Below are 11,741 nucleotides of genomic sequence, written 5' to 3' on the forward strand. Positions count from 1 at the left end.
GATAGCCAATGAAGGCAACCGATCTCGCACAAAATCTAGGATTGTTAAGTGTTTTAAATTTGATTGGGGCTGGTACCTTTTAACACATTCTTCTCAGCAATCCCTCAAGATAGCAGAAAATCAGTCTCCAAGAAAGGATCTTTAGATATCCCAATTCTTAAATCTGAGGACATTTGTCTTGACCTGCATGAAAGAGTTGTAATGTTCGAAGACAAGAAAAATGCCCCATTTTAGGCAATGGTGTGCAGAAAAATCAAAATGCCTTGGGTTCTAGAAGTTCTCATGGACAGTAGTGCTTCTTAACTCTCAAAAACTCCTTGTAAAGCTTGCCAATAGATATCGGCAAAGTTTTGATTATAGTAATTGATAGATCAAGATAAAAGCAAGTGTATCGACTTGCTAATTTATGTTGGCAACTGATTAATATCTACCTAAGTCAGAATAAAAAAAAACATGCAAAAGCTTGCAGGTGAACACGACATCAAATGTATTAGCCTCCAAAAACAATATTAGTAGACTACTTGCCATTTCCTTCCTGAAAGTGCATGCGTTTTCTCGAAATGATTTAAATTCAAGGTGACAAATTTGGCAAATATTCTCCGCATCAGATTTTCCAAAACTCAAAATAGATTGTGCAAGATCACATACGTTACAATGTGTTAAATTGTAATACTCATTAACTTTTACATGTAGCAATAATCGTGTATACTGCATTGAGACATCCTTAACATAGAACTGAAGACAGCATAATGGTGTATATTGTATTGAGGCATCCATTACATAGGCATAGACAAGTATTTTCTGAGAATTTGAGCAAATTTTGACAACTTAGCATCCAATTAGAATATGATCAGTCTCAAAGTAGAGAATCTAGTAATGCCAGTGCCATTCAATGTTGGGGCAGCAGCTCTTGTTACAGCACCTTCCCTTTAGATCAGAAGATATGCATCCTATAGGGAGGCTTCTGATGAATTGGTACGAGGGTTAACCACTCAAGCTTTTCAGATGTGCCAACTCAGATTCCTTCAACAGATCAATGAAAGCTCTTGAGGAGACCAAGCTATGTTTCCTTAAAGGGCTGACAAGCCTCATTAGCAGCATTTGTCATCAGAATGGAGAAGAATTTTCTGCAAGGCTATAAGCATTTTGAAAATCATATGGTTAAGTGCAGTAGTAAGTGCACTCCAGAAAATGGAAGTTGCAGATCCAGGAGTATATTCATGATTATGAGAGCAAAGACATACCATGACTTAAAATCCAACCAGCTGTTTTCCCATGTATTGGCTAATCCATATCTCTGTTCTTTACCTTGTAAACAATGGGCAAAGGACTCACAATTTCATACAAGTTTAAAATAAATGGCAATCTTTCAAGATCTTTTTGATTCTATTGATTATGAAACTCGGTCAAAAACACAAAGAAATCAGAAAAAGTAACGAAAACCGGATAAATTTCCTTGCATCAGAATATTAAAATCACAAAGAGAAGTGTACCTCATGCATGAGAATCCCTGTAGCCAGCCAGAATCATCATTCATGCAGATTCTTATAGAGCTCTAGGCCTCAATAAAATCTCTCTCTCTGCCTCAGCCCCATGTATACTTTCATGGACTCACCATTGTAACTATAGACTCTTAAATTAGACTTAGAATTGCCTATGACCACAGGAAGAAATGGCATCAGATTACAAGTTGAACAATGAGCATACATCATCAATACAGAATGGATTACAGTCATGCTGAATTGTAACTTAACGTCATCTGTGTGTGATTAAAGTGCAAGAGTCTTTCTTTTGGGGGAGCCCAGATAGATCGCTCCAACTAAAATATTTTTCTACTTACCTGTTGTAGTGCAACTGTGACGCCCCCACTTCTCCCAAGGGCGAACCCGAGGATATCGGCGGGACTCCTGCCTAACTCGCGCCAGGACTCGATTCCAAAAACGATAAATAAATTTCACGCTAAAAAAAAGTTCTATATACACGATTACTTCTTCAAAAGTTAGATAAACTTTTACATCAAGCCATACACACCACTAATACTAGAAAGTAAACCGTAGGAAAACTGATAACTACAACCACCACAACGTACCCATACATCGTACTAGTCAACTTATAACAAGTATAAAGTCAACTATTCCATAACCAAAAGTCTATATACCTTCTCGAACGATCCCCGCATCGGTCCCCTGCTAAGGAAAATAAATGGAACGAGGTAAGCTATATGCTTAGTGAATAATCGGGGTAAAAATATAAAAGCACATTCAAATAAACATATAAATCCAAATATTTCACATCAACACAGAAATGTAACATCACAATGGTAGGATATGGGTGGCTCCAAAGCTAGTTCAATTCCCCGAGCTTGAACGCTTGTTGACATTTCGTCAACCAAAGTACTCATGGTCTGTAGACTCCACTCACTTTCCCCGTTCACCTTATCAACCCCCACTGGCCAGTCAACAGCACACAGCAGCTCGAGCAAAACAAAATTTCTTAGCTTTAATCAAAGCTTTAACAAAGAACGAAATCCCAAGGTTAGCATGGAACTAACTTCGACCAAGCCCCAGCTGGCTCGAATAGTTCATCTACCCTTGGAACCGGGCTGGAACCAAACTCTGAGATATCCAATCTCTCAATAGATGATATCTCTCAACAAAGTACACAACAAAATACTTACCCCAAACAGCACACAGCAAAAGGGGTTCAATTCAAGTCATGTAATCACCTCTATAAGCACTCAGCAAAAAGGGTGATACGCAACATAAGGCATGTATTCTCACATATGAAATCAAAACAAGGGATGGGTTTAGGTCGAGTGAGATAAAGTACACCCTCGCCTAAGTACCCATTTAACATATATAAAGCACTTGAACAATTTCACATCAATAAACAACCCAATTACTCACTTGATAAAGCTTGGCACGAAAAATGATACAATTCACTGAGTTTGACCATCACCGTCAAAAGCCTCACAGTCTGTATTGACAGATTATATACACACATAAGTGAAACGGCCATACAATAGTAGTTTATAACTTAAATGATTGAAAACGGTCAAAAATAATCAAAAACGGTCAAAAACGACATTAAGGCTAAAAGAATGTCGAAATCCGCCGAAATGGCCGGAATGGTAACAAAATAACAAAAATAGTTCTAAATGGTCCAAAACGGAAAAAACGGTTGAGAAATGTACATGCGCGTGCGCGAAAATGAAAACGGTCGCGCGCCCGCACCCAAAGGCGCAAACGGACATTTTACAGTTTTGACACCTTTTACGGTTTTAAGTATAACAGAAGCTGTGGTCATCGGCTTAAGGTGTACAAGATACTGTTTCGAAGTTAAGACAAAGAACTATAAGGTTTATGAAGACCATTTAACCCAGATCGAAAGGCATCTGGGACAAAATGCAGATTACAGTAGCGAATCAGTCATGGTCAGTCCCATGTCAGATCTGATTTCGAATAGCAATAACTGGAGCTATGGTTAGCGGACCAAGATGCACAAGGTGGCGTTTCGAATCTAAAACAAAACTCTACAACTTTTATGAAGACCGTTCAACTCAGTTTACACTTTGGCTCGGTCAAAAATGCAAATGACAGTCTCAGAATTTGCCTTGTCAGAACTGAGGACAAAATGTCCGACAGTCTGACTTTCAATGGCCATAACTCTGTACACACAAATCCGTTTAGGATGATTTTTGCCGTTTTAGAAAGCTCTCACATAGGGCTATAACTTTCATGTTTTGACCCAAAACAGATAAGATACGATTCAATTTAAAAATAATCGAATACTTATATGTTCTATAACACATTTCCCAACTGCCCAAGTTCTCTAACCTAGGCGCTCTGATACCACCTGTGACGCCCCCACTTCTCCCAAAAGTGAACCCAAGGGTATTGGCATGAGCTAGGCAGGCGTCCTGCCAATACCCTCGGGTTCGCCCTTGGGAGAAGTGGGGGCGTCACAGCAACTGCAGAGGATGACTTGAACTAGGCCGAGTAAAGACTGAAATCTCAGTAGTCATTGCGTATTCTAGATAATATAGCAAAGGTTCCTCAAAAGGTGCCATGCCTTTTCTCTTCAAAAAGTGTCTTTTGAGCAAAAAGCTGTGACCTACCATCAGGCCTCGGTCAACAGCATTTTGAATTTCATGCTATGAATTTATGCAAGATGTGCTGAGTCCATGATACAGCAAATACAATAAAGTGAAACAATCAGTGAAATGCAGTTCTTAGAAGATAATTAACAACATGAATCAATGCTAATTCTTAAAGGAATGAAATGGTATATTTTGTTCTCGAGAAATTAATACTAACAAAAGTATAAAAGTGTTAACTAGCTAACCACATTAAGGTCACCTATTTCCAAGTTATTAAAATTGACTTTACTTCCTTAGGTGGAACCTAGCATCTCAGTATTTATCATGAATTCAGTTAACATCAGGTTATGCCACTAGAAAACCATTTGAACCTGTAACATAGCCCCACCTCAATCTTTATATCCAAGCAGTCAAACTATCCAAACAAAGTATCTGGACTCTGGATCTTGTTCAAATCTTCACTCTAAGATGATAATAAGATTTGTTTCAATAGGAATAGTCCTTACACTTGAAATATAAAATCAGAAGTCCACAACATTATACATAAAAAATCACGAATAAGAAGCAAAGAAATAAGAACATTAGAGGATGGCACTAGCATTCAGGTACCCTCCCCAAAATTTATAAGCAATTTCACTCTTGAAAAGCGCAAAATAATTTTGTAAGAACACTGAATTTGCAAGACTATAAATCCTAATCCCGACAAGTGATGTTTCTTGATAATTAAATAGCATTCTTTTTATTTTTTTCCCAATGAAGCTACTTAGTGCAGATAACGGGCAATCTAGAGTTTTTATTCATTTGTTTGTCTAATTTCAGAGTATTTAAAAAAGGTATTTGGCTTGTCTATTCACCATACTTATAATTTTGCATAGGAAAAATAACTAACCAAGTATTTTTCATAACAGGTTCCCCTTACAAGGCATGGACACTCTCTCACCAGGAAATTGCCATCCACAAGGACTATATTGCTAACAAGGTTGATCCTTCCTGATTCAATGATACGGATCAAAATTTCATGTATACTTCCAGTGTTGAACTCTACCACTCGTACATAAAAAATTTGACTTTCTCCATAGTCCATTAACCTGATTCATTTCAAAGACTCACAATTATCAATATAGCATGATAGGCTGGAGGACTTTATGACATGAGCAAAGGGAGAGTATTAACCATGGCATCTTTTCCATCAACCTTGTAATAGCCCCATCAGATTGAGAGAATAGCTTATGATCACAGCTTTTCACACATAGGAAAACTTCAAAACATGTCTTTTGACCATTCATCAGATGTCCAGCTCTCAAACAACTGTATAAAAAGTAGAGTTGCATTTGAGAATTTATAACATAAAAGAATGTAATCTCCCAGTAATATTTTTCAATAGACACATATAATTTATTAAAGGATAAGAACTAACTCCGCAACTAAGAGATGAATCGCCTCAAAACATTCTCCATATCAAGAAGAAGGAAGAGTTCCCCTTGGAAGAGCCCTGATGGACGCTTTTGAAGATAGAAGGCCCTCACCAAGTGAACAAGTCCTCTTGAGGAAAAGGAAACTGCAATAGCTGAAGACTTCGGAGATTTCAGTAATGTTATAAAGAAAAGATCATAAATGACAAAATAAAAAATAAAAGCAAACACCCAAAATAAGATGATTATCAAATAAGTTGCCAGACAATACAAAATAGTGATCACTATTTTCCCAAGTAGTGAATGTTGCTATAGCAGATTAACTAGTTAATAGCCCTGAGCTCCTCAAAAAAGGTTAGAGAGTTGATTTACCAGAACTATTTAACCCAAAGTGTGTTATCCTAATCCCACTAAATATTGACCTTTTTCAAGTCCAATAGTTAATAGCTTAACAATCTCCGAGTACTACTACAATTTGTTCAAAGAAAGTGAAAAAAAGGACCATGCTCAGAATCATGTTAAATTCAGAATCTCCATGTAACCATAGGGAATTCAGTTTACTTCTTGAAGTCCAAAAAACAAAAAACAAAAAAAATCTTCATTTTGAGGAAAAATCTCTTTCATGGGGAATTCAGTTTACTTCATGAAGTGCATTCTTTGACAGGGGGAAAAATCAGCATTTTGAGTAAAAACCTCTTGCTTTCAGCTAATAAGTGAAAATTCTCAACTGAATGGAAATCTTTGCATCACTGCCACAAAACTTTATCCCTTTGCTCATTATGTTACAAAGCTTTTACTAGAAAGACACCCATAAGTACCTATATGACTCACTAAGCTTGTCCACTATCATTCTCATATAAAACATTCTTAACAGTTCAACATGATAGTGCTGTTAGTTAACCGCTTCAGTTGTCAATCCCTACAATCTCATACGCATAGGGGTTACGCAAGGATGAATATATAAATGCCAAAATAAAGGAGAAACCAAAAAGAATGATTGTTAAGCATTAATGGCATGCTGAAAGCAGCTTGTGTAGCTAAATATTGTGACACAGAAGCTCACTCATACCAACTATACCACTTTTCGAACTTCAAAAGAAGCCAAGGCAGTCTCGTAATTTGTTTGAGCAAAAGGCAAGATTTTACACTTCCACTGCTGCCTAAAAATCTAGATTTGAATTAACAATTAATTGAAATGATCAATAATGAAATTAAGAAAAAAGATGGACATAAAAGATTGATACATAACGCACACAGTGCTTAAGCAAAGTAGAAAGAAAATAAGACTGAACAAATTTGATAAAAAATACTTGTTGGATATGGTGAAAAATTAGCCTAATTGATCGCCCTGATTTGGTTAAGTTTATGTCACCCGCTAAAAATTGCAAAATTTTGAAATTCTCCATAAAATATGGCAACTGGAAATGGCTGTGGATAACCATATCAGACATGACAATTATGTTTTGCAATAAATTCCAGGTATGGTCTCACAAAATTGCTGTCATCAACCAACTTTCGGACACTGTTAATTCTTTAACAAGTTGAAACATACAATCAATCAGAGGAAGTTAAAAGCGGTAGTAGATCACAAATGAATATCTAAAAAGTGGAAACTCAGAGAAAAAACACACAAACAAATGAACGGAGAGGTTACTTGGAAAGCAGAAATTCAGAGAGAACCAAGGAAAGATAGGTTTGCAACAGTTATTCGGCAAAATTTAGGCTGCACAATTAAAGATTCGATTGACAGATAGTATCAATACATTACCGCTGTCAATAATAAGAAAAGATTTTAAGGGAAAAGAAATAAATATAGATGGATAGAAGAAGCAATAATTAATTGACAAAACTGTGAAGTAGTACAGAGGATTACCTAGTAGCTTTGATTGGGGAAACTGACATTATTTGTGAGTTTAGAGTGGAGATTAGCCTCTGATTTGCTGCCCATCAATGAGAATCTTGGGAATGTGAGAGATCTTGGACCACTCAGAATTAGGGTCGATACTGCTGCTGCTGCTGCTGTCCTGATTGCATCTATTCTTTAGAAGGGGACAGTCGCTAATGTCCAGCTCTACAAGTCTGGTGAGGCTTCTCATAGATTGGTGAGAGGGTAAATTCTCTAACTTTTCACAACCACAGAGATAGAGTTCTTCAAGTGAGTAAAGCTTTCCAAACCAATCGGGCAATGATTTTACTCCAAAACCATATAGCCAAAGTTCTGTCAGGGCAGAGAGGTGCTGAAGTTGCTCGGGCAGAGATTCCCAATGAGGCCATCCATGCAGATGTAACATTGAAAGGGAGGGGAAGTAGGGGTGCGGTGGTGGGAGAGCATCAAAGAGGTCGAGGAAGGAATGCAACTCTGTGGTGGTTTCTGAGAATGGTCCGATGTATAAGTATCTCAACCTTGTAAGAGAACAAAGCTTCCCCTTGGGCAAGTCAGTTAATTTCTTACAGTCTGATATGTCCAGGGAAGAGAGAGAAGGTGTTCGAGTTAAATCAATTGGAAAGGAGATAAGATTGGGGCAAAAGAATATTTCCAGTCTCTCAAGAGAAAGAGGAGAAGGACAATTACTGGAGGAGGAGAAGGGTGAAGAAGTGGAATCCCACTCTGACTCAGATATTTGGGGGATGGACAAGTGGGTCAACCCATTGCAGGCCACAATCCATAAATGTCGCAAGGCAGTGAGGTATTTTCTTCCCTTGGGGATTGAAATTGACTCTAGGGAATCAAGGCCAACCAAATGTTGAGGAGCATTATTGTCGATACAAGTGTGCTCAGCTACTGATTGGTAATTTGGTCCTTTTGAAGTTTGAGGAACATCAAATGAAAAATCCAAGAATTGGGCCAAATCTTCACAATCTCTTAATTCGAGATCTGCAAGCTTGGGATTATTTTGGAATAACATATTTGGTAATTTGGTGAGTCCAGTCACACTCTCAATAGAAAGTCTAGTGAGAGTGCTGACTCCACTACAAATATGTGTTATTAATGCTGATCCATTTTGGATTTTCTCGATGTTCAATTCCTTAAGATGTGGAAAATGACTTGGAAAAGTGGCTAATTGAGGGCAATCAGTAATCCTTACCGTATGAAGGACCGGAAACACTACCACTGTCCCATCATGAACTGTTGCTTCCGTCCATTCCCTCAAATTTTGCATATTTTCTAGAATGAGATCTTCAAGTGCTGGAAACAAGTTTAGGGGCCTTTGACTGGTACTGCCACTATGCACACCTGATCTGCCATAAAAAGAAGGGCCTATGCTTGTTATGCTATCAAGTCCTTCCAAGTGAAGAGATCTGAGGAAGGGCATGTGTCCAAGAGTTGGTAACTCTTTGCAGTTTTTGCAATTTTGCAATTTAAATTTCACCAATCTCCCAAGTTCTCCAATCCATGTAGAAAGTTTATCACCAAAAAATCTTTCAATTATCAAACACTTCAAATTTTGGTGAGGATGCAAGCCTTCCAACACTTGATTACATTCACTGTCATTCTCTCTCGGATTTTCTATTTTATTCCACAATAATTTCAACTCATCAATGTTTGGCTTGTCAATCAGTTTCGCAGACTTGGCTTCTTCCATACTAGTCACCAATTGCAGATTTCGTATTTCAAAACTTCCACTGAGATTCTTTAAACTCCCCAATTGTCCAATTTGTCGACCGGCCTCTTTACCAATATTTAAAAATGGCAATGTTTGGAGAGAACGCAATTGTCCGATTTCAAGAGGCATTAGATCACTTGATTTATCCTTGTGGAAAAAGTCAAAGTGCCTCAGATTCACCAAATTCTTGAAATTGTTTGGAAACTTTGTCAATGATTCACAATTTCGAAGTCTTAACGTCTGTAGATTGTAAAGTTTGCAAAGAGAGTCCGGCAAAGTTTCCATTGGAGTATTTGATGAATCGAGATACCTTAAATGAGACAACTTGCCAATTGATTTAGGAAGCTCCTTCGCATCTGATGAAGCTATGTTTAGCACTCGCAAGCAAGCCAAAAAGATGATCAAACCATCATCAATTGATCTGTTCTCCAGTAAAAATAATGTTGTTATGTACCTGAAACTCTCCTTCTGTGGAAATGGTAGTATTTCTTCTTCACTTCTCTCAATTGCAAGATACCGAAAACTCTTGTCATGAAAATCAGCTTCTGTTGACTCTTTCAACCTTAAAGTTTTACATTCAGAAATGGATTGTGCCATATCATGCACAAGATCATGCATTTTGCAGTACAAAACATTCCCATAAGCATCCTTCTTTGCATCTTGAAACAAGTTGCTATCCAACAAAATGGTAAAGTACCTGTTACCAACTTCCTCCATAGACATTTTTTTTGTTGGATTTGACTGAAGAAATCCTTCTGCAGCCCACAGTTGGATTAGTTGATTCCTTTTTATTTCAAAATCCTCAGGAAAAATTGAACAATATGCAAAACACTTCTTAAGAGATGGATATGGAAGATGGTCGAAGCTTAACTTCAAAATTTCGTTAACGTCATTGTTTTCACCTCCACCTAAACTTTGAAGCCCACTCACTAAGTTTTGCCATTCATCTGGTCCCTTGTTGCGCAACATGCCACCGAGAACACTTGCAGCCAGTGGTAAGCCTTGGCATCTCTGCGCAATCTTCAACCCTGTATCTTGCAGCCCATCCGACACTTCCCCAGTACCAAATGCATTTTCTTTGAGAATGAGCCAACATTGATCATATGATAATTGTTTCAAGGAGTAATCTCGAGGAGAAGAAATTCTAGTGCTGTCTGCCACTTGTCGCTCACGAGTGGTCACAAGAATCCAACTCCCCATGGCTTGGCTAGTACCTTTCAAAGACCCAAGAAACTCATTCCATGGTCTGGAGAGTCTGGACTCCTTATTCCACACATCATCCAAGACCAGCAGATACTTTTTACCATCCAATAGTTCCTTAAGCTTATTGACTCTGGCTTCCCTAGAATCCCTACCCGCAACTTCAAGCATTGGGAGTTTCAGTGATTCTAGCATCAAACCAAAAAGCCTATTGGCATTGAAATCATCTGACACGCATACCCACATTCTCTTCTCAAAATATTTTTCAATCTTTGGGTGATTAAAAACTTTTCGAGCCAAGGTGGTCTTCCCAATACCGCCCATCCCTACTATAGGAAGAACGGAGATAGTTTCATTATTATTCGTGGCAGTCAATTGTGCTACTATTGCTGAAACATCACCATCTCTTCCAACAAAACTCACATCAACAGTGACAGAGTCAGTCTCTTTGTTCTTCATAAATGCTTCTCCGCCGGGAGATGAAATAGCAGGTGCATCTCTGGCGTCATTCTGTGACCGGAGAAGACCAAGTGTTGTTCTTCGTTCATGGATACTTATCAAATCCATATTGATTTTCTGAATTTTTCTGGCCATTCTGCAACGAAATGCAATGGGATTGGAGACTGAGAAGAAGAAGCATACCTTCCTCTTCATTTGGTTTCGGATCTCAACTTTGCGTCGAATCATTTCATAGTTGAAGTCATCCAGCAAATTTTCAGCATCGAAAGCCACGCGTTCAAGATGCTCCAGCCAAAGCTTCACGGAATTTTCAGTCACCTGCTTTTTCTCTGCGTCACTAAGGAAAGCCTGGATCAGAGTCAACGTATCTTTCAGTTTCTGCAAATCTTTCTTGAAGCCAACAAACTGGCCAATTTGTTCGGAAGCCAAGTTTATTGCCGTCTGCACTAGAACTTGTGTAGTGGAACCAAGCACTGCATCCGCCATCAGGTCGATATCTGAGATTAAGAAGAGAGAATTTAATAGTTTTGAGAGTGTGGAATGGAACTTTGAAGATGAGGAAGAGTTGAATGTATCAGTAGATGAAACCAGAAGTCTATTATTGTTACGGATGCGCCACCAATGCGTTAATGGACCTGCGTTAACATAAAGTTGTCATATACATCATACATGCAAGTCAGACACGACAAAACTCTTGTAAAAATTTATTTGATCATACAGTTTACAATCGCATCTTTATTATGGTGTAAAAAGTTATAAATACAGTTTTCAATCGCATTTTTATTTTTTCAATCATCTTTTTACATTGTATATATCGCATTACAAAAAATATTATGGTATTTTTTCAAAAAAATTATCTCAAATAATCTTTTATCAAGTTATTTGCACAACTAAAGTGTAACATCAATTAAGTGCTAGCCTCGGTGTTTGTTGATCGAATCAATTTTTGTATAATTTTTGTTAATT

The 11,741-nt window shown here is 37.8% G+C and overlaps 1 protein-coding gene and 1 long non-coding RNA gene across 3 annotated transcripts; both read right to left on the reverse strand.

Annotated features, from left to right (window-relative positions):
* Positions 1–636: 636 nt before the first annotated feature.
* LOC113764676 lies at positions 637–7,479 on the reverse strand. 2 transcript variants are annotated; one of them, XR_003467672.1, is made up of 7 exons: positions 7,385–7,479; positions 5,517–5,666; positions 5,273–5,407; positions 4,989–5,089; positions 1,494–1,654; positions 1,245–1,302; positions 637–1,135 (listed from the first exon to the last, which is right to left on the reverse strand). It is a non-coding gene; the product is annotated as an uncharacterized LOC113764676 (long non-coding RNA). The 2 variants fall into 2 exon arrangements; XR_003467671.1 differs by having other exon boundaries at positions 1,245–1,308.
* A 24-nt stretch (positions 7,480–7,503) lies between these two features.
* On the reverse strand, positions 7,504–11,261 carry LOC113766501 (putative disease resistance protein RGA3). The gene is made up of 2 exons (XM_027310685.1): positions 7,646–11,261; positions 7,504–7,535 (listed from the first exon to the last, which is right to left on the reverse strand). Exons 1-2 carry the CDS (start codon positions 11,259–11,261, stop codon positions 7,504–7,506), a joined length of 3,648 nt encoding a protein of 1,215 aa, XP_027166486.1.
* Between the last annotated feature and the right edge of the window lie 480 nt (positions 11,262–11,741).

This window comes from Coffea eugenioides, chromosome 3 (genome assembly GCF_003713205.1).
Source record: "Coffea eugenioides isolate CCC68of chromosome 3, Ceug_1.0, whole genome shotgun sequence".
In the NCBI taxonomy this organism is placed as follows: domain Eukaryota; kingdom Viridiplantae; phylum Streptophyta; class Magnoliopsida; order Gentianales; family Rubiaceae; genus Coffea; species Coffea eugenioides.

Coding starts and splice junctions, on each gene's coding strand:
- LOC113766501 (XM_027310685.1), bottom strand. CDS start 11,261: ATGGCGGATGCAGTGCTTGGTTCCACTACACAAGTTCTAGTGCAGACG. Junction 7,536..7,645: donor TGAAGAACTCTATCTCTGTG/GTTGTGAAAAGT, acceptor AGATGCAATCAG/GACAGCAGCAGCAGCAGCAG.